Genomic DNA, 27366 nt, shown 5'->3' on the forward strand with positions numbered 1-27366 from the left:
ACAAACTACCATCTATAGGAAGCCTACCTCAATGAACAACCTTTTACACTGGAAAAGTCACCATCCAACTAGCCTTAAAAAAGGAATTCCGATAGGGCAATATATTCGAGCGAAACGGAACTGCTCAACAACTGAAGGCTTTGAAGCTGAATGTAGGCTCCTGTATGAAAAATTCTTAGTGAGAGGATACCCGAAGAAAACTCTACATCATGCATACAACCGCGCCAGAAAAAGCAGCAGGATGAATTTGCTAATGAGCACTGCACAATCTAGAACCCAAAATAACAAGCAAATACGCTGTATAGGTAACTACGATGGACAACACGAGAAGATACGAAAGATCTTAACAAGATATTGGCACATACTACTCTCGGATGACGAGCTCAAAGAAATCATCACCCCAAGACCAGCGATTACATACAGAAGGGGGCAGAATATAAAAGAGAAAATAGTGCATAGTCACTTTGTTCAGAATAATAAAAAACAAAATAAACCCACCTGGCTCGGCACAAGCGGATCCTTTCCGTGCGGGGACTGCAGCTTTTGTAAGATGATGCCACCGAAAAGGGACTTTGTAAACCCTGGGGACAACAAGAAATATCAAATTAAGGAATACATCAATTGCAAGTCAACGGGAGTAGTGTATGCCATATTATGTGAGTGTCCGAAAATTTACGTGGGTAAAACCACGCAAGAGCTTAGAAGACGTATATCCAAACACCTAAGCGTAATAAATACCAGTGGCGACACACCTGTAGCAAGACATATGCATCAAATGCATAACGGAAACACTCAGAATCTGAAAGTCTGGGGCATACAAAAACTCAAATTGGGCCCCAGGATGGGAAATTTAGACAGGAGACTACAGCAAGAGGAAACCCGCTGGATTTATCGGCTTAAAAGCCTTGCCCCATTGGGACTAAATGAGGGATTCACCTTCGCCTCATTTCTCTGAGAAAGATTAAAATAATAAGAAATTAGTACAAAGAAGAGATAAGACTGAATAGAACCTATTATAAATAGAAAGAATAGTAGCCAGGCCAGAAACCATAAATAATAATGGAATAGGAGAAATAGGGTCTCAAGGTGAATATGAAATATGACCAATGGCAGTGTACTAGCCGTACTGTACACACATTTGAAATAAATAAATAAATATCATAGAGGAAGTAACAGCTAATAGACCTAATATAGTAATATCAAACCCACATGAATAATAAGATAATTTAAAAGAAGGAGTAAAATCAGGCAGATAAAAGCCCCTTGCCCCTGCCCCCCCCCCCCACCTCCAATAAAAAGGTAGAAAAATCATAGGAGAATCTAAGCGGTTTATACTCCGCACAGTGAATATATGGTATACATAAGATGATACATGAGAATATAAGGGTGGCACTAGGATACACACTCACTAATTTATATAGTTACCTATAGTTCTTAAATCCGTCAAAGGAAGGAGAAGGATTATGGTTAATAAATCACTAGTAGGATTCAAAAGAGACACGAATGAAAGTAATGGTGAATAAAATTTATACACATAAAAAAGTAATAAACTATTACAAGTGAAAAAACACATAAGAAAAGTAATAACAAGAATCAAAAATAACGAAAACACAAAATAATTGAATAAAAAATTATTTTCAAAAATTATTAATAAATTAATATAAAAAAATATATAACAAAAATAAATTAGTGGTAAATTTAATAGATAGAAAAATAGAAACTTCACTATACTCATGATTATCATAAAAATAAATATCCGATATAATAAAAAGTAAAAAATACCCCTTTTTTTAAAAAATAACCAATAAATTATAGGTTAATATATGTATATATAGAAAAATATCAAATATTATATCTGCATGGACCTCACCCTTGTCCATATGGTGAGGTGGAAAAGGAAAACCTGAATATCTGGTAGCAGAGAGAAGTAATTAAGATATTAAAAAGCCTATAAAAAACCTATTCATGAGGGAAGGAGGAAATAATTAATGACTAATATAGTGTGATTCAATTATATACAGTATGGCTATACAATACAGAATGAATAGCCCCCTTAAAAAGCAGATCCGATACCAGGTAAAGCAAATGTAGAATGATCCATGAGCAATAGGGGTTAGAACAGAATGAACAGAACTACAAAGGTACGAAGTCAGAATTAAGATCGGACGCATGAGCAGGAATTACTCAAGGGATCCGCTCTAAGAGGGAGAGCAGGCGCAATAGAACTCACCATTGGGCAAATAGTCAAAGTATAGGGACATGCGCAGAGAAAACTTACGTCCAAAATCGCATCTCCCATGCGTCACTACAAGGAGGCGACGCAGGGTCACTGTCGTGGGGTTCAGCCAGGAAGTAGCTTCAGACATGCGCGATATGCATGTGTGAGCCGAAAAGATACTAAGTTTCAGCGCATCTGACACAGCGCAGGCCTATGTCCAATGAGTGAGGTATGAGGAGGAGGAGATTTACCCGGCAACAGATAGTAGAAGTGCTGCGATTGGTCCCATATCAAGCCCACAGTTAGAGATTAGCTGATTAGTCAACATATTCATGACGAGAAAAGGGAGGTTTCATAAACCTGGCTCCGCCCCCAACACTCAGATCTCTGCCCTAACCCCTGAAGACGCCTGGATAGGCGAAACATGTCGGGGGGCAGCGAGTGAATGTAGTGTTTTAATCAGCAAATAGCCGATCCTCTATCTGAACAAGAGAGGAATGATAATTAGAGTGTAATCCAGCAAGGTGGCAGAGTAGCCTGCACGCTGTGAGCGCAACAGCGTGTAACATATAAGCAGTGGACTCCTGCATAAAGGACGAACAAAATAAGCCATATAGAGGCTTTGAGCCACCTAGTGGACAAACTCATGAATTATAGATAGTATTGTGAAAACTGTAATAGGCAGGTAGGCTATGCTGACAATTTTAATGATAAGGAGATATAGAGTTCTTAGCGAATTGTTTTAATGACAAGTAATAAAAGCTATTTTTTATAAATCAGTAACACGTGTACATCAAGGGACATTGATGGTCCTAGTGGCCAATTGTAAATAACAATAGTGCAGCAAAGCTCATGTGTGTCCGCCACTCCATTCAAATCGGAAATCAGGCCTCCAGGCTATGAGCTGTGCGTTACGATTGGCCAGCGCTGCAGCAAGGGACAATCCTAATACAAAAACTCCGCCCAGTACAACAGAGGGAGCTGCAGACACCAGAGCCTATACCGGGCGAACGGAGCAGCGCCCAGACATACTTGTAAGTGCAGGGGGACTCCTGGGCGCCGCTCTGCCCACTGATATAGTTAGTTTTTAGTTTTTAAACTAGTGAAAGGTCCTCTTTAATGTATTGAAATATTTTTTTGTAGCACAAAATGCAATTAAAATACACTTTCAATTGTGTGGGTTTTATGGGTTTTAGTTTTTTTTTTTTAAGAATTTCACATTTTGATTCATCTGCCCATACAACAATTTTCCATTTGCAGACATTTTGATATGGGTACATATAGTTACCATGGACAGGAACAGGGCTAAAAGCTGCAGTGTAGGTTAGTGTAATTTTCTTCACACTTCGTGCACCCCATATTTGTGCACAGCAGTGGGTTGGCGAAACGAGCGTCGAGGTAGCAGTTGTGCCAGGAGCCCCGGACACTTTTGTCCACCATGGGTAATTTATACTGATTATTGTGTTTATGATCACCATTTATCTGAATGCTACCTGATTCCTGCATCCAGTCTTGGCGTTATATGCAGTTGTTCACTCAATGATATATGGGTATTTTTCCCTTTTACTCTCTCATTTCCTACAGGACTGGGAGCAGGATTTGGTACTTACTATTTGATTGTTCTTGTATATGTTCCATTCCCGTTTCCCTCGTTGGATTGAATCTAGGCTAATGGTGTCTTTAACATTAATAATGTTATTTCTTATGAATCTGGTAGGCTTTAGTCCAGTTGTTGTTCCTGGCCCGTCTTTTTAAAACAGGGGTTTGGGTGGAGGTACCTCTCCCCCCACAATTTTTTCTCACCAATGTATATGTATTATCATGTTTAATAAATGTTTGTGTTATACTTTATACATTATCTCATGCATATCATTGCGGGGTTAATGGTTGGTTCTATTGTAGGTTGTGTTATATATAGTTACCATGGACAGGAACAGGGCTAAAAGCTGCAGTGTAGGTTAGTGGTGGCATTTTTTTTCTTTGTCTTTTTCTTACACTTTGTGCACCCCCTACTTCTGTAACTCATGCTGACATATTAACCCCAGTTACAAGGGGAATATTTGTTTTGCAGTGTTGATCTTGGTCTTAGCCGACTTACAGTAGTACCTTGTGCAGTTACCTAGGACCCAACAATCACAATCATGTTATTGCCAGGAGCAGAGCAAGAAGTGCTATTTGGCATTGCCTGATTTGTATACTTAGGGCTCATTGATTTTTGTATATACAGTGATGGAGAAGACAAACAGTAAAACAACATCTCTGTGTACTCTATGGGAGCATGCTGTCGTTAACCATGAGCTCTTCTTCACTTTTGTAACTGCTTGATTAGCGTGCAGCTGTCATCATTGCAAGACGGGTCAGAAATATTTTTGCAGATCTCTAAAAGTAGAGCTGTCTGAATAATAAAGTCTATTGGCAGTCCAGAAGGGTTTAATGTAGAACCACTACACTATAAATATTAATGCACATATACTTCTATGCCTTTTCAGCAACTACATTGGCTTGAATGTTGCTCATTATTATTTAAATAATCCTCAATGACATGATAGCAATTCAGAAATGCCAGCAATCCTAATGTAGAAATAAATTGTTTATAATACTAAAAACATGTTGAGTTTTACATAACTACTCTGTGCATAGTTATATTTCCACTACTTAGATAAGTGTTTCTTCTGGGGTCTTCTGCCTTATTTTACCAAATATTATATGTATTTCTTCTAGAATGGTAGGATAATGCATACTGTGCTTCCAAGAAACGTAATGCATGATGGTAGCTTCCTATACAGGCTCAGATTGATTCTGCATGTGCACATGACATTAGTACTACAGTATCTTAACCCAAATTAAACAGAAAGCTTGAATAATACATTAAGAATGATTAAGTAAAATCTCAAGAGATAAATAACAGTGATGTAATGTGAAAGGGCTTCTGGAATAAAATATGTCCATAGTTCTACAGATTCCTCCTCTAAAAACGATATTCCCAATTTCAACAAATGTGACTAACATGATAACATTTATTAATCTTATTGTACAACCCCAGTTCCAAAAAAGTTGTGACACTATGTAAAATGTAAATACATTTAAATAAAAACAGAATGCAATGATTTGCAAAACTTATAGACTCCTATTTTAATTAAGAACATAGAACACAAATCAGATGTTGAAAGTAAGACATTTTATCATTTCATGAAAATCTTTTACTTATTTTGAGCTTGATGGCAGCAACACATCACAAAAAAATTGGGACAAGACCATGTCTACCATTGTGTGACATCCTATCTTCTTTTAATAACAGTATGTAAACGTCTGGGAAGTGAGGAGACCAATTGCTGGGAGTTTTGGAAAATAAATGTTGCCCTATTCTTGTCTAATGGAGGATTCTAGCTGCTTAACAGTCTTGGTTCTTCATTACCAGATTATTTATTTCAGGATCCACCAAATGTTTCTATTGGTGAAAGGTCTGGACTGTAGACAGGACAGTTTAGCACCCAGGCTCTTCTTCTGTGAAGCCATGCTGTAGTGTATGCAGTATGTGGTTTAGCATTGTCTTTTTGAAAGATTCAAGGTCTTCCCTGAAAGAGCTGTCTGGATGGGAGCATATGTTATTGATAGCGCTTTCCAGATATGTAAGCTGCCCACATTACAGGCACCATACCATCAGAGATGCTGCCTTTTGAACTGTGCATTAATGACAAGTTGGGTGGTCCCTTTCATCTTGAGTCCACAGAACAAGGTGTCCATGGTTTCTAAAAATAAGCTGGATTTATCTAAGCACAGAACAGTTTTCCATTTTACCTCAGTTCAATTATATGAGCTTTGGCCCAGAGAAGACATCAGCTTTTCTGGATCCTGTTGACATATGACTTTTATTCTGCAACTTTACCTTGTATTATTGGATTGCAAGGCGAACTTTGTTCACAGACATTCTGGAAGTGTTGCTAAGCCTATGCAATGATTTCTAGTACATCACAAAATGATGCCTGTTTTTAACGCAGTGCCGCCTGAGGACCGTAGATCACAAGCATCCAATATTGACTGTGAGCCGTGTCCTTTGCAGACATGGATTTCTCCAGATTCTCTGAATGTTTTTATTATATTATGTACTGTAGATGATGGGAAATTCAAAGTCATCACAATATTACATTGAAGGATATTTTTCTGAAATTATTCCACAATTTTTAAATGCTGTTTTTTGCAGTTTGGAGAACCTCTGCCCATCTTTGCATTTGAGAGAGTCTATTTCTCTAACATCTTTTTTTTTTATACCCAGTCATGTGACTTAGTAGTGAATTTTCCCTTTAGCTTTTTTATATTAGTAACACTTACTTCTGCAGCCTTTTGTTGCTCCTGCCCCAACTTTATTGGGCTGTAAATTAGTTTTTTTTTTCATGAATTGTTTAAATGTCTCACTTTCAACATCTGATATGTGTTCTATGGTCTATTGTTAATCAAATATGGTTCTATGATATTTGGAAACCACTGCATTGTTTTTATTTACATTTATGTACATTTTACACAGCATCCCAACTTTATTGGAATTAGTGTTGTACACATTAAAACTCTCTTATCTTATATGTAATAACTGCTCAATAGCTCAACCTAAATTTTTTATTCTGGTGTGGAGATCCATTGTCATAATGGTCAAGAATTATTGGTCTTACTCTTTTGAATTTTTTTTGGGGTAATTGGTTGTTCTGAAAAATTTCCAGAAAAAAATTAACTTGATTTTCAGTCCTTAATCACAATAAAGGCTCATGCACATGCCAGTTATTGCCATGGAGCCTGTAGAAGGCACACAGAGTTTTAGTGTAAGTAGCAGTAAACAATCGGCAGTGTATTGGGTAGAACCTCATATGTCTGTGTAGGTGAGTCCTAATAAAAAGTTATATTTTAAAGAAAGTAGCACATAATGTAATCACTGTAAACATATTTAAGCAAATCCATTTTGAATTATACCTTTGAACTTACTTTTTATCAACATCACTATACCATGATGGCACAGAGTTATGGCATATCGCTAACATATGTTATTACTTTATGAATGGTAGGTGGTCTAACCTCTGAGACCCCTACAGATCCTGAGAGAGAAGGGGCCACAGAATTAACTTAAGCTTGCATCCTTTCACAATTTTTACTTGCACAGTGGCACTGTGGCCACTTTTTCTGCAGGAAATTGCTATTCTCAGCCAGTTGAGTCACTGGGAGCTCCACAGTGCTTGTAAAACTTAGCAGTAGATGCTAAACAAGTGCTGTGTCCCCTTCAGTCTCAGGGACAGCAGAATTTACATCAGTTGAGAAGTATGTGCTTGTAGAAGCAAATATGATGCATCTCCAGGTGATCATATTTCAGCATGAAGTTTCAGCTATTGCTTTGCATATCCCAGGGGATACTTTTGGGGGTGCTATTTATCATTAAGGAGACCCAAAAATATACTTGATTATTTTATGTCAGGTGACACTACTCTTGGGGGGTCATTTATTAAGCTGAAAAACACCTATACTAGACATATTTCAGGCACAGATTGTGGCGCAACAGCTAGTTGTACTGCATCTGCGATTTCTCAATGCTCACGCCAGAATTTACACCCCACCAGTAACCAGTTGAGCAGTATGTGCTTGTAGAAGCAAATATGATGCATCTCCAGGTGATCATATTTCAGTATGAAGTTTCAGCTATTGCTTTGCATATCCAAGGCTCTGTGTCTGGGCTCTTCGACCAAGGTGTATTCCCTGAAGTATAGCAGTAACTCCAAGTATACATTGTTTGCAGTGGCCCACTGTACCCACTGGGTGGATCGATGCCTGTGGCTTATGCACCAAATGCAGGGATCAAGCAGAGTATGCAAAGAGCTTTATATTTTGTAACTTTCCAAAAATTTACATAAATCTTCAGATTGTTCCCTTTGCCATATTAAAAAAGCTTTAAACCTTTAAATCTTGCATATGGACAGCTGACACAATGATAAAATATAGCAAAAATAGACAACCTGTATGAAGTTATTCAAGACTAAAAATCATTTTGTGTTTTAAACCAATTGTATACTAAAATTAAAATGGAATTGTGGAGAAGAGCAAACGCATTAAAGAAAGCTAGGAAATCCTGCTAGAAATTGCTGTAATTAAATGCTCAATTAAGACACACTATAGAAGCTGGCTTAATGGCTATATTGATTTTCTTCTAAGCTTAGCTTTGGAGGGATCGCATCACAAGGAAAATCAGCATCACTGCTGCGGAGGAACTTCCATGGATGCATTGAAAATCTTTATTATAATGGTTTAAACATCTCTGACTTGGCTAAAAGATATAAACCTCAGATTCACATTGAGGTAATGGGGAAATATTTTGTTCTGATATGGACTAGAATAATAATGTACATTGTTGCTATATCTACAGGCTATTGTTAGAGAGCATTTCTATCTGTAATTTATATTATCTATCTATTTATCTTTTTATCTATTTATCTATCTATCTATCTCCTGTCAATAGAGCTATAATAAGTTAATCTGAATTTATTCTATCAATGTTTCTGAATGATCACTTCTAGTTTATAGTTATGTGTATCGCATATACAGTAGATTAACTATTATTACTTTTGACAAACACAAAATAGATTTCCCCTAATAAAAACCATTTGTTTTTGTTTTTTTCTAAATATGATACACTTGTAAAATACACTGTTTATTCAATGCATTAAATTTCAAGTTAATGCATGCCATGCCCATCAATTATTATAGTGTTGTACAAGTAATGCTGGATTCAATATGAAGCCAAAATGGTGATATTTGTTACAGGAATCCAGACTAAGGATGAGTAAAACTGGTTCTTCCAGTTTGCGATTCGGTCTGAACTTTTCAAAAAGTTCAAATTCAGACAAACCTGATTTATTAATTTATTAGAGAGACAGTGAGAGCCTAGTAACCAAATTTGTGTTTTTCAACTATACATATGAGTTGTTTAAGGGGTACTCTTTCTCATTATGGAGAACAGTATGCCAAGTACATATGCACAGTACTGTACTTCTGGAAATGCCCCTAGTATGTTGAGTATGTGTGTGCAATATTTCTGGCAAACATATTCAAATTAGCTCTTATGGCATCTGATGGCAGACATGATGATTTGCATATTTTTAGCTAGAAATCCAGAGGATCATTGTCTAGCCTATAGCAGGCATCACATATATCAAATGATCTCTATAATAGAAATAGTACCCACCCAGATGTTCCCCTAAGGCCTTACGACAAGAAAAGTTGTTCTCGCCTGCTTTTGATCTGAAATAACTGCTTGCAGATGTGAGGCTGGTTTAGCTGTTTTTCTATTTTAATTTCATAAGTATATTTAATAAGCAAATAATAATCTGTACCTTGTGAAAAAGCTCTTTCCTAATCACCTGAGGATAAATCATCAGTATAACAAAAGCATACACCTTTAGCAATTTTTTTAACCATTTTTGATTAACTTACTTTCAACTTAAAGTGAGACAAGAGAATTATAACATTGGTAAAGACTTAGAAATCAGTCCTATTTCTAGAAAAGCAGAACATTCTGTTTTTTTGGGATACTATTTGGGGGTAATATTTATCATTAAGGAGACCAAAAAATATACATGAGTATTTTATGTCAGGTGACACTAAGCCTGTTTCGGGCCTAGAAAAGGTCTAAATGTAAAACAGCTAGGGAGTTGTCTTACATCTAGAATCGGCGGAGGATCTGATGAAGTTATAAAGAGACCTGTGACTCTTCATAACTTCAGCGGAACCACTGCTAGCTTATGGGTTTATTAAGACCGGCATCTAAAACACTGTTCTTAATAAATGTGCCCCTTGGTTTCTAGGAAGATTATAAATCAGATATCTTAATTCTTCTGGTATTAGATCTAATTTGCACATCTTTGGCTTTCTGGGAAAGATATTCAAATTAGCTTTTTTTCCAAAACAAAAAAAGAGTCTTAATCTTTTCTCATGCCAGACAAATTAACATATGTTATTTTTCTACAATTCGAATGCTTATATTTTTTCTTTTTTTTTTATCATTTGTTTCTCTAATGATAAAGAGCACCCTAAAGAGTGCCCCACAAGGCAAGTCAACCAAGTTAGACACGCTTCTTTTGCTGCTTTCTGCTTGTTTTGTTCTTCTGGAAAGCAACCTAACTTCCATGTCCATTTCAGAGAGGTGTAAGTCTTGTGTTGTTATTCTCTTATCTTATTTTCACTTGAATGTAATTTTGGAGGTCTCTCTGGTTTATCTGAAGTTGGTAAGGCATGGTTAAATAAAATTACTATAGGAGTTGTCTGTTTTTGCTATACTGATGAGGTATTGTCAGGTGAACTGGAAGAAGACATTCCATTGAGGTGAGACAGAAGGAACTATAAAAATACCCGCTTGCTGCTGCATAGCATGTAGGTAAACAATAAGGAAAATACAGCAGTAATATGAACACTGCATTATTTTCACACAACAGATTGTCAGAGACACCTACCTGTCTTTTAAACATGCATATTAAGAACAGCTTGAAAAATAGCCAAGCCAACCTCACATCTGGAACTAGTTCTTTCAAAAATGATCATGTCTAACATCTGCCGGCATCAGACAGTTTTAGTAAAGCTAATTTGAATATCTTTTCTGGAAACCCAGAGGAGCATTGCCTGACATACAATAGTGTGCACAAGTACTCGTAATAATAGAAGCATCATCTGGCATACAATATGGTGCACATGTATTTGGCATGCTAGGGGTTCTCTATAATGAGAAAAAGTACCCCTTAGACAATGCATATATATATTGTTGAGAAATGCTTCTCTCCCCCTCTCTCTGACCTTGTGATGAAGGTGGCTAATATAGCATGTATCCCAATGTTAGATAAGGAGGGGAGCTTGCAGTTACCCAGATGTGGCAGTTCTACACCAAATTAGTATGTATTTGTATTGTTTAGCTTACAAATTTGTATGTATCTTATTTTCTGAAAACGTACAGCCTGCTGTTCTAGAGACGCTTTCCTTTAGATGCATTTTATATCATTTGTGACTCGATGACACATACAGACAAGAATGTACTGAATGTTACTTTCTGTTTTTTAGGGAAATGTTTCATTTTCCTGTCAAGAGCCTCCAGTGGTTCCAGTGACATTTCTAAATTCACAAAGCTATTTGATTTTGCCAGGATTATCTTTGCAAGAAGAAGTTTCAATCTCGTTTTTTTTCCGTACGTGGAACAGGGAAGGTTTTTTGTTTGCTACTAAACTCAGCTCTGCTCCTTTCCAGTTTGTCGTATATATTTCTGATGGAAAGCTTAAAATGAGTCTTTTCAAAAATGGAAAATTGTATCTGGACCTAGTAACAGGTATGGACCATGCTTATACTATCCCTGTTAGACAGCTTAGAATGATCTCAGACCAGTAATAGAAAATCAATTATAGCATAGGTATTCAGAAGGAAGGGGCGGGAGTCTGTTTGTATGCCTGCACATTCTAGTACCAAAGTAATCTTGTAGTTCATGGATCAGCAACCTTCATTATTCCAGCTGTTGCGAAACTACAGCTACCAACATACATTTATTCGGCTGTGATTGTAACTCTAATAGAGGTGAAAGGAGGATACTGGGAGTTGTAGTTTCAGAACAACTTGTTTACCTGAGGGTGCTGATCCCTTTTGTAATTAGTAGTTTAAGCTTTTCTCATTTAGTATTGACCTGGAAGCAGGAAAAAAAACATTGAGGTAAAATCGAAATTTGATAGCAGGAGTTGAATAGGTCATGCAAGTGGAATACCACTTTAATTCTATAGCGGCTACAGTGTAAAACATTGTTTTTAATTATTTAATTACTATTTTTTTTGCTTTCTTTTTTGCTTTTTGTTTGTTTTTCCCCCCTTGATTGTGAGATTACTGCTCATGTGCTCATATGCGTAACATTTTAGACCATACTATATTTCTCACTAGGATTGCTGATACATAAATTATGTGGATTTTACAGGTTTCGACCTTAACAATGGACAATGGCATTATGTTTCTCTTCATGCTAAAAGAAATCGTGTGAATCTTATCCTGGATAATGATGGATCTACAAGCTTATCTATGAGTTTACCATTTCCAGTTTCAACAACAGAGAACTACTATTTTGGAGGTAAAACATATGATCACTGGGGGGTCTGAATCCACCACCAATCTCCAGAACAAGGGTAATGAGCAGTGGCGTTGCTAGGGCTGGTGTCACCCGGTGCGGTAGAAAATGGTGTCACCCCCCCTGGGACGTGTCACGTAGGGGACGTCCATCAAGCTCCGCCCTGCCGCCGCCGCGCCGCTGACATCCCTTTACTGAGCCTGCCGACCGACCCAAGCGGTAACCCACACTGCCCCACATAAAAAATATGCCCCCCACACTGCCCCACATTAAGTAATATGCCCCCCCACACTGCCCCACATTAAAGGGGTTCTGAACTTTGTTTTAACTGATGATCTATCCTCTGGATAGATCATCAGCATCTAATCAGCAGGGGTCCGACACGCGGGATCCCCGCCAATCAGCTGTTTGAGAAGGCAGCGGCGCTCCAGCAGCGCCGCGGCCTTCTCACTGTTTACCGCTGGCCCAGTGACGTCACGACTAGTATCAACTAGCGTGGGAGGGGCTAAGCTCTGTTTACTTGAATGGAGCTTAGACGCGCCCAGGCCATTTGATACTAGTCGTGACGTCACTGAGCCAGCGGCGCTGCTGCCTTCTCAAACTGCTGATCGGCGGGGGTCCCGGGTGTCGGACCCCCGCTGATCAGATGCTAAACAAAGTGCAAAACCCCTTTAAGTAATATGCCCCCCCACACTGCCCTCAATTATGTACTTTGCCCCCCACTAAGTAATTTTTCCCCACACTGCCCTCCATTATGTAGTTTGCGGCATTTCCAGGAAATGCACTTTAATGCTCCATGAGTCATGGAGCATTAAAGTGCATTTCCACCTTCTGTTCAAGCTTTACCCTGGCTGGACCTGGAGGCCCCAACCCCCTGCCCCCCCTAAATATAATAAATACTATAATGGGGTATTAAATCTAAATATAAAGTCAATATGCGCTCTCTGCGCTACCTACCACACCTCCTCCTCCCTCAGGCGCGGCAGTGGCAGGTCTGGCTGGCTGTGTGAGTGACTCGCCACCCAATCCATTAGCTCCAGACTCGAGTCCTGGGCCTGCAGGCTGCTCCTCACCAGGTAGTCACACCCCCTTCTCCACGTGACGGCCGGACCGACATCCTTGCTACTGAGTAAGGAGTAGTGATGGGAAGTTCGGATCTTTTAGGTGAATCGGTTCATTTGAATCAGCTCATTCAAATGAACCGATTCATGAATTGGATCTTCGGTTCACTTGCTGAGTCACTGACTGCTGAGTTGACTCGCAAGTGAACCACAGACTCTAGGTGCCGGTGCGCATGCGCAGATGCTATACAGTCGATTCACTTGCTGCTGACTCAGTGCAGTCGGCTCTTCAGCTCTCTAATTAGTAATGAGTCAGGATCAGGAAGAGTGATTGATTATAGTGATAGTGAAGGGAAGCTGACGCTGGACAGGAGGACTCAGGACAGGAGTCAGAAGCTGTCACTGTGGTGTGCAATGTGCATTGTTACCCACAGTGACAACAGTCTGACACTGACAGCAGTACAATGAACCAAGTGAAGTGAAATGTGAATGCACAGGGAAAGCTATGTGCTGAATTGATAACAGTATTACAGTAACACAGTCACTGGCTGATAATAAAATAGTCCCCACAGTCATCACTCAGGAAAATAACTAGTGTGCAATTTGTGCACGATTTTCTAATAAACCTGAAGAGAGATTGTCACCCTGTCGGATCCGTCCTGCCACCGCTCCGTCCCCGGATCCCATTGACTATAATGGGGACGGGGTGGAGCTCCAGCACGGCAGTTTGCGGTGAGAGGCCGCCGGACTAAAAAGTTGGACATGCAGGACTTTTAGTCCGGCAGCCTTTCGCCATGCACTGCTGTGCTGCGCCGGAGCTCCACCCCATCCCCATTATAGTCAATGGGGACGGAACGGTGGTCTGGCGAAATAACGGCAGGACAGATCTGACAGTGTGAACAGCCTGTCGGATCCGTCATGCCGCTAGTGTGAAAACAGCCTTACAATCTCATGGCTTCTGAGCAACAGATCCCGTGGTCTTCACAGTCATCTGCTGCCCAGAAACAATGATTCTGTAGGGGGACGAGCAGTAGCCATCCCTCATCCTCATGCACATGGCTCACAGGCTCAATATAGAGTAAGATCAAGATATAACACACTCCGTCTCCCACATGAACGGTGACATCTCTTTTGACAGCCAATTTGATCCTAAAGGGTTAATTCAACCTGGAATCTAAACTCTGTGTCATCTGTCACTTCTCTTAGGCTACTTTCACACTAGCGTTCGATCGGATCCGTTCTGAACGGATCCGATCATAATAATGCAGAAGGAGGCTCCGTTCAGAACGGATCCGTCTGCATTATATTGGCAAAAAAAAGCTAAGTGTGAAATTAGCCTGAGCGGATCCGTCCAGACTTTTACATTGAAAGTCAATGGGGGACGGATCCGTTTGAAGATTGAGCCATATTGTGGCATCTTCAAGCGGATCCGTCCCCATTGACTTACATTGTAAGTCTGGACGGAGCCGCACGCCTCTGCACAGCCAGGCAGACACCCGAACGCTGCAAGCAGCGTTCAGGTGTCCGCCTGCTGAGCGGAGCGGAGGCTGAACGCCGCCAGACTGATGCATTCTGAGCGGATCCGCGTCCATTCAGACTGCATCAGGGCTGGACGGAAGCGTTCGGGTCCGCTTGTGAGCCCCTTCAAACGGAGCTCACGAGCGGACAGCCGAACGCTAGTGTGAAACTAGCCTTATCTCTCTGCTCCTATCCCTGACCCTGGGTTCAGACCTGAGCGTTCTGAAACGAGCGCTCTGTATGCACGATTGTACGGGCGTTTACAATCGCGCATACAGAGACAAGCGAACACACATTGTCGCGCGTTCCCGAATATCTCTATGTACGGGAACGCGCGACAAAATGCCCCAAAAAAGCTCAAGAACTTGTTTGATCGTCGGGCGTTTTACAGCACGATCGTACGTGCTGTAAAACGCCCAGGTGAGAACCATTCCCATAGGGAATCATTGGTTTCTCCTTGTTGAGCGTTTTACAGCGCGTAGGAACGCGCTGTAAAACGCTCAGGTGTGAACTTAGGGTTAATCTTATCACTGCTTCAACAAAAGCAGCCAGACAGCCTCAGCCTCAGTGTGATGTAACCTGTTCTCACAGCCTGACTCACAGCTCTTTTAACTCAAAGAATCGAATGAGTCACAAACTAAGTCGGATCTTTAGATTCTTTGACTTGTGACTCATTCGATTCCTTTCTATTCTTAGACTCCCTGCACTTGTGTGACTCAGACGACTCTATTCAGAGAGCTGCCAGTGTGCTTGCCCCGCCCCCTCAGCTCTGATTGGTTGGTGGGCAGGGAGGGGTGGGGCTGGCAGAAGCCAGCTCCACTCTAAGATCATATTACGCTCCTCCCCGTCCCTCCCTCAGGCTCCCTGCTGCCAGCGTCTCTGCATTTTCTGTGTGACTGAGCTGAGCCGTTTCAAAACGGCTCGGATCAGTCAAGGAGAACTCCGGCGGCCGGCGGGTGACACCCCATCAGACTGGTGTCACCCGGTGCGGCCCGCACCCCCCGCACCCCCCTCGCAACGCCACTGGTAATGAGTGTCCTGTTTGAATGGAGTGGTGGTCATAAATGTGCAGTACTACTTCATTCGCTGTCGGTGGGACTGACAGAGATGGCCAAGTACGTGTTAGATAGATTCTGGTACTATATTTGGACCTCAAACTAAAGTTGACATCAGTCTTGATCGATTCCATTATGATTAGGTCTTTAGAGGATGTGTCATTATCTGAAGGGCTTTTTTTAAGTGAACTTAATGGGTGATAAACTGAAACAAATTCTTGTGGAACTGATGTAAAATGATGCAACTTGATATAATCATAATCCCTTAACAACCTCCCACTGTCTTTTGATGGCAGTCAGTCAATGTCCTCAATCTGCAGCAACATCTCTTGGCCTTGATGCAGCTGAGGGATGTTAAAGGTTGCCGGCAGATGCCACTTCACAGCTGGGGTTGGAGGAACATGTTAACCCTATGATCATGCTGTGGACTTCCTCCTGCAATCAGATCACTGGGTTTTCCAGTAAACCAATCAGATGCTAGGGGAGATATCCGCAGTCAGCCTTGAGATCCTATGAGGAATTCCAGGGCTGTCTGTACAGTAAGCACACACTAGTGTTGCCCTAACTGCAGTCTGTGCCATACCGACACAGCACATTCACATTAATATACAGTAGTATGCTAATATATTAGATATGTGAAATAGTTATAAAATAGTAATCCCATAATGGGATTTAAAAAAACTGCCCCCCCCCCCCCCAAAAAAAAAAAAAAAATAAACAAAAAAAACTATTATTTAGTGCAAAAAAAAAATAAATGGTTGTACTTATAAAAAAAAATGCACACTTGAGGTATCCACGTGACCTTAATAACCTGAATAATTTAATTCATTATCAGGCTATTTCATGTAAAACATGAATGACATCAAACATAAATAAAAAAACTGCAAAAAAACTTTTTTTTCTGTAAAAAAATTACAGGCCTGGTCATTTAGAAGTTAAAAGTAAACATTTGTAGAGCAAGAAAATGTGATCCCGGCTTTAACATTTAATTGTAATATCAACCAAATGTTGCACATTTGCAGAGGCTTCTTAAATGTGTATTCAAGTATTTTTTTCTTTTTTAAAAGGTTTCTTCCTTTTTATAGGTTGTTCTAACAGCAGCGTGCCCCATGAATGCATAAAACCTGTTGGTACTTTCCTTGGATGCATGAAATTAATTTCCATTGGTGCAAAAGTGATTGACCTTATTCAAGTGCAGCAGGGTATACTTGGCAATTTCAGCGATTTGCAGATTGATTTATGTGGTATCCTTGATAGGTAAGGACATTGTATTTCATCTTACTAATTCTTACTAACTCACATTACTTACATTGCAGGAAAGTGTCTCAATAACACTACCAAATCAATAAACTAGGGGATGAGGCTGTGGAATGGAAGGGCATTAGGTTCTGATGACCATGTCATCAGTATTATTAGTGACTCTTAGGGCCGCTTCACACGAGCGGATGCCGTGCGTGGCATCCGCTCCGTGAAAGAGTGCCAAGACCCGCTGCAGACTGCAGAGGCACGGAGCAGTAACATGACTGTTAATGCTCCGTGCCTCTCTGTTATCTTTTTACTTCGAAATCACAGTTGTCACTGTGATTTCGAAGTAAAGAGATCACAGAGAGGCACGGAGCATTAACAGTCATGTTACTGCTCCGTGCCTCTGCAGTCTGCAGCGGGTCTTGGCACTCTTTCACGGAGCGGATGCCACGCACGGCATCCGCTCGTGTGAAGCGGCCCTTAGGCCCCTTGCAGACGAGCGTGCGCGGATTAGGTCCGGATGCGTTGCGAATGCGTTCAGTGAAAAATGCACAATTTTGCAAACAAAGTCATTCAGTTTTGTCTGTGATCGCGTTCAGTTTTTATTGAGCGGGTGCAATTCGATTTAATGCGTTTTGCACGCGCGTGATAAAAAACTGAAGGTTTACAAACCACATCTCTTAGCAACCATCCGTGAAAGAAGCATCGCATACGCACTTGCTTGCGGATGCAATTTTCACACAGCTCCATTCCCTTCTATGGGGCCAGCGTTGCGTGAGAATCACAGAATATAGAACATGCTGCGATTTTCAGGCAACGCACAAGTAATGCGTTAAAACCAATGCACATGTACAGAGCCCCATTGAAATGAATTGGTCCGGATTCACAGCACGCACGCATTACACCGGCGCAAATTACTCCTTCGTGTGAAAGGGGCCTTAGCGATACACTTGAAAATGTTGGAAAAAATGTCCAAAGTAAGTACAATGCACTGAGAGGTTTAGTTTAAAATGGCAACAGGTCCCCTTTAATAAAATTAGCATTTTTAAAGGGGTTGTCTCACTTTAGCAAATGGCATTTATCATGTAGAGATAGTTAATACAAGGCAATTACTAATATATTATTATTATCCATATTGCCTCCTTTGCTGGCTGGATTAATTTTTCCATCACATTATACACTGCTCTTTTCCACGGATTGCGACAACCGCTGCAATGCCGATAAGAGGTGGACGTTGGGAGCTGCTGTGCATGTATACCTATATGCATTCCCACGGTCCCAGCCCCCAGAGGGGCCATTGTTTTTCCTAAAGTGTGCAGGCACGGCCACAGTTGATAGATTGCAGGGAGGTCATAACCATGAAAACGACCAGTGTATAATGTGATAGAAAAATGAATCAAGCCAGCATAGGAGGCAATATGGACAATCACAGCACATTAGTAAGTGTCTTGTATTAACTTTCTCTATATGATAAATGCCACTTGACAAAGTGAGACACCCTTTAAGAGAACAAATAGAATTATAAACAAGGTCTGCTGTTTCCTGATACAGTGTCACTTGTCAGTGTGTCGGGTGTTACAGTTCAGGCACGTTCAACTGTTTAAAGTCAAAAGTGGAACAGTTTGGGGAATCCTAACATAGCTCCATTGACACTGGAGAAATAGTTACATGGGGAATAGTAGAAATGGATGCAGTCATTCTAGATACGGTTAAATGTGGTTTCTCAGTTATGAAAATGTGCTCAAAGTTAAGTTGTAAAAATATTATGGAAATGTATCTTATCTGCTTTACTGTCACATCATATCATATTTCTACACTTACCGTATTTTTCGCCCTATAAGATGCATCTGCCCATAAGGCGCACCAAGGTTTTTGAGGAGGAAAATGGGAAAAAATATATTTTTAACCAAAAGGTGTGCTTTTAGTGGGTTTTAAACTAATGGTGGTCTGTGGATGACACTATTATGGGGCATCTGTGGATGACGCATTGTTATGGTGGATCTGTGAATGGCACTGTTATGGGGATCTGTGATTGGCACTGTTATAAGGGATCTGTGGATGACACGGTTATGGGGCATCTGTGGATGACACTGTTATGTGGGGATCTGTGGATGACACTGTTATGGGGGATCTGTGGATGACACTGCTATGGGAGGATCTGTGGATGACACATATATAGCATATTATGCTATATATGTGTCATTCACAGATCCCCCCCCATAACAGTGTCCATGTGTAAATAGTGACCCCCAATACAGGGGCTGGAGGCCGGCAACTGGTGTTGAATTTGTGGCGGGGCCCGATGCAGTCACTGTACTCTTATACCGAGTTCCGCACACAGCAGTATTCATATGTAAAGTGTATGCAATCCATATGTAAAGTATAGCATTCCACGTGGTACTCACTATGAATCTCCTGTACTAGCAGGAAGGCTGGGCAGTCGCTCACTTCGCCACGCACATGCTCCTCACACTTTATTAATGAAGCAGGCAGAGCATGCACGTGACAAAGTGAGTGACCGGCCAGCCTGCCTGCTAGTACGGGAGTTTCATAGTGAGTACTAACTGGATTGCGCTATTAAAGAGGATTGCTACACTTTACATATGGATTACCTACACTTTACATATAAATACTGCTGTGTGCGGGGCCCAGTGTAATAGTTACAGTGACTGCAGCGGGCCCCGCCGCAATTTCAACAGCAGTTGCCTCCAGCCCCTCCTCAATCCTCGCTGATACATAGCAGGACACGTTGTGCAGCATCGCAACCTGCAATGTATCAGTGTTAGCAGAGTAAAAATGGTAGCATTTCCCCACTTTTAGGGGGTAAAAAGTGCGTCTTATGGGTGAAAAATATGGTGATTTAAGAATTTGCATACAAAACCATCGATTGTATAGAAGATTCACATTGTTATTTTTTGTTGATTTTCCTCTGCAGTTGGCAGCTGGATGACAATTAGTGTTGACCAAGAATATTCTAATCGCAAATTTTTATTGCAAATATTGGCACTTTGAGAATTTGCGAATACCTAGAATATAGTGCTATATCTTACTAATTGCGAATATTAGATTTTTTTTCATCAGTACCCATGATTCCTCACTGCTTCTTGTTTGGGGGCCAATGAGAAGGCTGCAATATCTTTGACTTTAGCAGTAGTGTTGATCGCAAATTTTTGTATCGCGAATTTTGATTTTTGCAATCAAGAAAATTAGGACCTGTCTTACAGAGATCGCCTTGACTTTCGGCAGACGGGTTCAGATGGTTTTGTACAAAATGCATTTGCCAAGAATCTCACTTTATAAATAAGCGTAGCATTAGCACTATAATATTTTTTGTGACTATGGCATTATTGTACCTTATCTGGTATGCAGGGTGCTGTTGCATTGTCTTTTTTTCTCTACTTACCTCCTGGCGAAGCTGAGGCAAAACGCGCGTAGAGGTTCCTATCCTGTCCTGTGCCTGATGCCTTTTACCCTCCATCATGTCCCATGGTATGCTTTTGTTTTCTATCTGAAGTCCACCGATGAGCTCCTCTATATCCTTTATTACAAGGTTTTGTGTTTTCTCATTTTGTGAGGGTTCAACCTTTCCCTCCATTGCTAGACTTTAGCACTTGTTTTATTATTTTTCTCCAACTGCACTCTGAGTTGAGCTCTGCCTAGTGGTATGTACCAGGGTGATGACCATATGCAATACAGAATAGTCACATTATCTGGGCTACTATGTGGTGAATCAACCTGAGATATACACCATTGGCATACTTGACATGTTTTACATCTTTTGGTGGGTAACAGCGGCACTGGCCAGTGGATTGTGGCATCCGGTTTCCTGCTGATTCTTCATATTTTTTGTTATCTTGAATATTTTATAAATCATGATATGTTTGTTACAATTAAATAAAATATATTTTTGGAATATTTTGGGCATTTTCTTGTTGTTTGTGTAACAACATTACAGGTTTCTTTTTTTTTGGTTCTATGTTGGTACCTGTATCCCTTGTAAGTAATTGAGGCCATTATGGAACCAAAAATGGTAAAAGGCAGAGTGGATTCAGCATGTATGTGGATCCAACACTTCCTGAACATTATGGCGGACATTATGGCAGGTAGTATTTAGTGTTAGGACCCGTCTTACAGAGATTGCCTTGACTTTCGGCAGACGGGCTCAGATGGTTTTGTACAAAATGCATTTGCCAAGCATCTCACTTTATAAATAAGCGTAGCATTAGCACTATAATATTTTTTGTGACTATGGCATTATTGTACCTTATCTGGTATGCAGGGTGCTGTTGCATTGTCTTTTTTTCTCTACGCCACTCACCTGTTGCCACACATCTAATGCCAAGTGCTCATTCTTTTACCCACCATCTTCAGCTGGTATTGGTATTGTCACCCACTTCCCCACGCTGTCACTGGGCAACTCTGTGGTCTGCTGATGCTGCTGCCACCTCCACAGTATATCAACTTGCCACTCTGTGGTCTCCTGATGCTGCTGCTACCTCAACACTAGGTCACCTTGCCATTCTGTGGCCTCCTGATGCTGCTGCCACCTCCACTGTCATTGTTCCACTCTGTGGTCTCCTCATGCTGCTGCTGCTGCCACCTCCACACTTTGTCATTGTGCCACCCTGTGGCCTCCTCCTAATGCTGTGTCACGGATGGTGTAACAGAAAACAAGAAGTTACAAATAAGGATCCGACTGGCTTGATCCGAAACTAAGGAACAAAAGGGTGACCCCTATTTAAGCCCTGAAACTCTCCCTGTCTTCTCAGCCCATGCAAAGATCTCTATGATAGAAAATTGCATGCCCTCCTGCCTCGACTGTATGATACCTGAACACCCTATAATAGTGAGGGGACACGACCACCGGCTCCCTACACTTAATACGGAGGGAGTCAGGGTCACCTAGGATCAAGCAAACAGGAAAACACAAATCAATGAACAGACATCTGTAGAAGGATCAGTTGTAGCATCCAGCATGTACACACTCCAAGAAGTTGTATAAACCGCAAAGTGATGCAGTATGGGAAGGGATTTAAAGGGATGCAATCAGTGCAACTACATGACAGCTGAGAGAGGCTAACGAGATGACAAATTGAAAGCAAAACAAAAGAACCTCAAGCAGGAGGTTCTGAAGAACGTCTGTCAGAGCTTCTCAGATGTCTGGTGGTGACATGCTGCTGCTGTCACCTCCACACTCTGTCATTGTGTTAGTCTGTGGTCTCCTGATGCTGCTGCCACCTCCACACTTTGTCATTGTTTCACCCTGTGGCCTCCTTCTGATACTGCTGCTGCCACCTCCACACTGTCATTTTGCCACCCTTTGGACTCCTCCTGATGCTGCAAAGAAAAGGGGGTTAGTCAGCACATCCCAATGCGCAGGTGCACGCTGCCATGGCTAAAAACATAGAGAAAAAAAGACAATGCAACAGCTCTCTGCAAACCAGATAAAGTACAATAATGCCATAGTCACAAAAAACGCTTATATATAAAGTGAGATGCTTGACAAATGCATTTTGTACAAAACCATTTGAGCCCGTCTGCCGAACGTCAAGGCGATCTCTGCAAGACGGGAACCTAAGACTAAATACTACCTGTTACGGACCCAGCATGCATGTGGAACCAACACTTCCTGAACTTTATGGCGGCCATTATGGCACATAACAGGTAGTATTTAGTGTTAGGTTCCCGTCTTACAGAGATCGCCTTGACGTTTGGCAGACGGGCTCAAATGGTTTTGTACAAAATACACTTTATAAATAAGCGTAGCATTAGCACTTGAATATTTTTGTGACTATGGCATAATGGTACTTTATCTGGTTTGTAGAATGCTGTTGCATTGTCTTTTTTTCCTCCTCCTGATGCTGGCACCACCTCCACCCTGTGGCCTCCTGATGATGCTGCTGCAATCTCCACACTCTGTTATTGAGCCACCCTGTGGCCTCCTCCTAATGTTGCTTCTGCCACCTCCACACTGTCATTGTGCCACTCTGTGGTCTCCTCATTTTGCTGCTGCCACCTCCACACTGTCATTGTGCCACCCTGTGGCCTCCCCCTGATGCTGCTGCTGCTGTTACCTCCACACTCTGTAGTTGCGCCACTCTGAGGCCTCCTGATGCTGCTGCTGCCATCTCTACACTGTCATTGTGCCACCCGTGGCCTCCTCCTGATGCTGCTGCCGCCACCTTCACACAATGTCATTGTGCCACTCTATGGCTTCCAGATGCTGCTACCGCCACCTCAACACTTTGTCATTGTGCCAATCTGTGGTCTCCTCATGCTACTGCTGGCACCTCCATACTGTCATTGTGCCACCCTGTAGCCTCCTTTTGATGCTGCTTTCGCCACCTCCACACTCTGTCATTGTGCCACCCTTTGGCCTCCCTATGATGTTGCTGCTGCCACCTCCTTCACAATCTGTCATTGTGCCACTCTGTGGTCTCCTTATGCTGCTGCCACCTCCACATTGTCATTGTGCCACACTGTGGCCTCCATGATGCTGCTGCTGCCAGCTCCACATTGTCATTGTGCCACCCTGTGGCCTCCTTCTGATGCTGCTGCCACTTCCAGATTGTCATTGTGCCACTCTGTGGCCTCCTGCTGATGCTGCTGCCACCTCCACACTGTCATTCTGCCACTCTGTGACCTCCTCCTGATGCTGCTGCCACCTCCAGGCCTGCATTGCATGGTCCCTATTTTGCATCAGAATTGGCTTATGATTTGGTAGCCAAAAGCAGAAGTGGGTACAAAACACAGAAGACATGAAAATATTCCATTCACGTGTCATCTCTGTTTTGGATCCACTCCTGTTTTTTTGGGGGATTTAGCAATACTGATGGATTACTGACCAAATGCTGACTGAGTGAAGGCAGATGCTCCACAGATAGGATCCTTTTTGTTGGGGGTTATTGTTCTGACAGATCAAAGGAAGGGCAAAATAATGACGTCAACACAAACTTACTGCTGACACCCTCTCCACTCTGTCGGGGAGGCTCAATTTGTATAAGCGTTTAATAGAACAGGTTCTGTAGAAATCTATGTGGTGTAAAAGGAGTGCACTCTTTCATGCTATAGTAGGATCTTGGGCCTCTGCATGGTTCTTTATACCTGTCGCTAACGTTGACCTGTAAGGCTGAGTTCACTCTTGAGTTATTTGGTCAGTTTTGGCCCCGTAACTGCCCAAATAAGTGAAGTTTGCAGTGATTCTAAGAGGGACGCCTGTTATCTACATGTCATAGTGACTTACAGTATTGTTTTACTACCACAACATACTCCCTATGCGTTATACTGCAAGGCACAGTGTTCTACACCAGTATAAAGGAAATAGCAGCTAGGAAATAGCTGTTTTTTTTACACGATTCACCGCAAATTAATTCGGATCAAACCAAATTTTTTCGGGAAAAATAGGGCACAACTACATTGCTACATGTGTCGCATGGCAATTTTTATAAAGATAGTCTATGGTGTTGCACAGCAACATGCTGCGACTGCAATGTGACAGATGGATTTTTTGCGACTATCGCATCGCAGTCGCAGTGTGTCACATGTCGCAGTGGAACACCATAGCCTATCATTATAAAAATTGTTGCGTGACACATGTCGTCGTGTAGCCCTAGCATTAAAGAGGTAGGGGCCACTTTTAAAGGGGCAGCTGCTGTGGAGGTCACTGTTAAGGGAGCAGGGGCCACTATTAAAAGGGAAGCTGCTGTGGAGGTCACTGTTAAAGGGGCAGGCCACTGTGGAGGTCACTGTTAAAGGGATGAAAACTATGGAGGTCACTGTTAAGGGGACAGGGGCCACTATTAAAGGGGCAACAGCTGTGGAGGTCACTGTTAAGGCAGAAGGTTACTGTGAGGTCACTGTTAAGGAAACGGGGTACTATGGTGGTCACTGTTAAGGGAAGGGTCCTGTGGAGGTCTCTTTTAAGGGGGCAGGGAACAGTGGATGTCACAGAAAAGGGGATGATCCCCTATGGAGGTCAGTGTTAAGGGACGTGGTGCCGTAGAGGTCACTGTTACGGGGGAGGGCCCCTGAGGAAGTCAATGTCAAGGTTGTGGGGTGCTGTGAAACTCACTGTTAAAAGGGCGGACTGCTATGAAGTTCAAAGTTAAGGGTATTGGCTGCTGTGTAGGTCCCATTTGAAGGAGGTGGGGCACTGTGGGGGGGATCAGTGTTAAGGGGTGGGGGACTGTGGAAGTCACTGTTAAGGGGCCAGGTGCTGTATAGGTCACTATTATGGGGGATACTGTTGATATCTTTTAATGACACACACAAACATTAAATGAAATAGATTAAATATACCCGTGCGAAGATGGGTCCTTCTGCTAGTATGTATATGTGTATATACAGACGTGGACAAAATTGTTGGTACCCTTTGGTCAATGAAAGAAAAAGTCACAATGGTCACAGAAATAACTTTAATCTGACAAAAGTAATAATAAATTAAAATTCTATAAATGTTAACCAATGAAAGTCAGACATTGTTTTTCAACCATGCTTCAACAGAATTATGTAAAAAAATAAACTCATGAAACAGGCATGGACAAAAATGATGGTACCCCTAGAAAACACAGAACATAATGTGACCAAAGGGACATGTTAATTCAAGGTGTGTCCACTAATTAGCATCACAGGTGTCTACAACCTTGTAATCAGCCATTGGGCCTATATATATGGCTCCAGGTAATCACTGTGTTGTTTGGTGATATGGTGTGTACCACACTCGACATGGACCAGAGGAAGCAAAGGAAAGAGCTGTCTCAAGAGATCAGAAAGAAAATTATAGACAAGCATGTTAAAGGTAAAGGCTATAAGACCATCTCCAAGCAACTAGATGTTCCTGTGAGTACAGTTGCACATATTATTCATAAGTTTAAGATCCATGGGACTGTAGCCAACCTCCCTGGACGTGGCCGCAGGAGGAAAATTGATGACAAATCTAAGAGACGGATAATCCGAATGGTAACAAAAGAGCCTAGAAAGACTTCTAAAGAGATTCAAGGTGAACTTCATGCTCAAGGAACATCAGTGTCAGATCGCACCATCCGTCGTTGTTTGAGCCAAAGTGGACTACATGGGAGACGACCAAGGAGGACACCATTGTTGAAAACGAATCATAAAAAAGCAAGACTGGAATATGCCAAACTACATGTTGACAAGCCACAAAGCTTCTGGGAGAATGTCCTGTGGACAGATGAGACAAAAATCGAAGTTTTTGCCAAGGCACATCAGCTGTATGTTCACAGACGAAAAAATGAAGCATATCAAGAAAAGAACACTGTCCCTACTGTGAAACATGGAGGAGGCTCTGTTATGTTCTGGGGCTGCTTTGCTGCGTCTGGCACAGGGTGTCTTGAATCTGTGCAGGGTACAATGAAATCTCAAGACTATCAAGGAATTCTAGAGAGAAATGTACTAGCCAGTGTCAGAAAGCTTGGTCTCAGTCGCAGGTCATGGGTCTTGCAACAGGACAATGACCCAAAACACACCGCTAAAAACACCCAAGAATGGCTAAGAGGAAAAAATTGGACTATTCTAAAGTGGCCTTCTATGAGCCCTGACCTCAATCCTATTGAGCATCTTTGGAAGGAGCTGAAACATGCAGTCTGGAAAAGGCACCCTTCAAACCGGACACAACTGGAGCAGTTTGCTCATGAGGAGTGGGCCAAAATACCTGCTGAGAGGTGCAGATGTCTCATTGACAGTTACAGGAAGCGTTTGATTGCAGTGATTGCCTCAAAAGGTTGCGCAACAAAATATTAAGTTAGGGGTACCATCATTTTTGTCCATGCCTGTTTCATGAGTTTATTTTTTTACATAATTCTGTTGAAGCATGGTTGAAAAACAATGTCTGACTTTCATTGGTTAACATTTATAGAATTTTAATTTATTATTACTTTTGTCAGATTAAAGTTATTTCTGTGACCATTGTGACTTTTTCTTTCATTGACCAAAGGGTACCAACAATTTTGTCCACGTCTGTATATATATATTTTACATACGGCGGAGTTTCATTTACCCACGGTTTATTCACTCTGTGTCCTGATTGGACGCACAGTGTGACCGGTGGGTGAAGGCCAAATTTTGTATGTTTAGTGTTATGTGACATACACATTGATCGATTCCCTGGTTGCCTGTTATAGTTCCCTGTGGCAA

The 27366-nt window shown here is 41.6% G+C and overlaps 1 protein-coding gene across 1 annotated transcript in view; it reads left to right on the forward strand.

Annotated features, from left to right (window-relative positions):
* Positions 1-27366, forward strand: part of LOC122927916 (contactin-associated protein-like 4) — a 468829-nt gene that overhangs the window by 178701 nt on the left and 262762 nt on the right. The window contains exons 8-11 of the mRNA XM_044280254.1: positions 8405-8548; positions 11297-11558; positions 12189-12338; positions 17055-17226. Coding sequence (XP_044136189.1) covers positions 8405-8548; positions 11297-11558; positions 12189-12338; positions 17055-17226 — 728 coding nt within the window. The remainder of the gene's footprint in view (positions 1-8404; positions 8549-11296; positions 11559-12188; positions 12339-17054; positions 17227-27366) is intronic.

Source organism: Bufo gargarizans, chromosome 1 (genome assembly GCF_014858855.1).
Source record: "Bufo gargarizans isolate SCDJY-AF-19 chromosome 1, ASM1485885v1, whole genome shotgun sequence".
Lineage (NCBI taxonomy): Eukaryota > Metazoa > Chordata > Amphibia > Anura > Bufonidae > Bufo > Bufo gargarizans.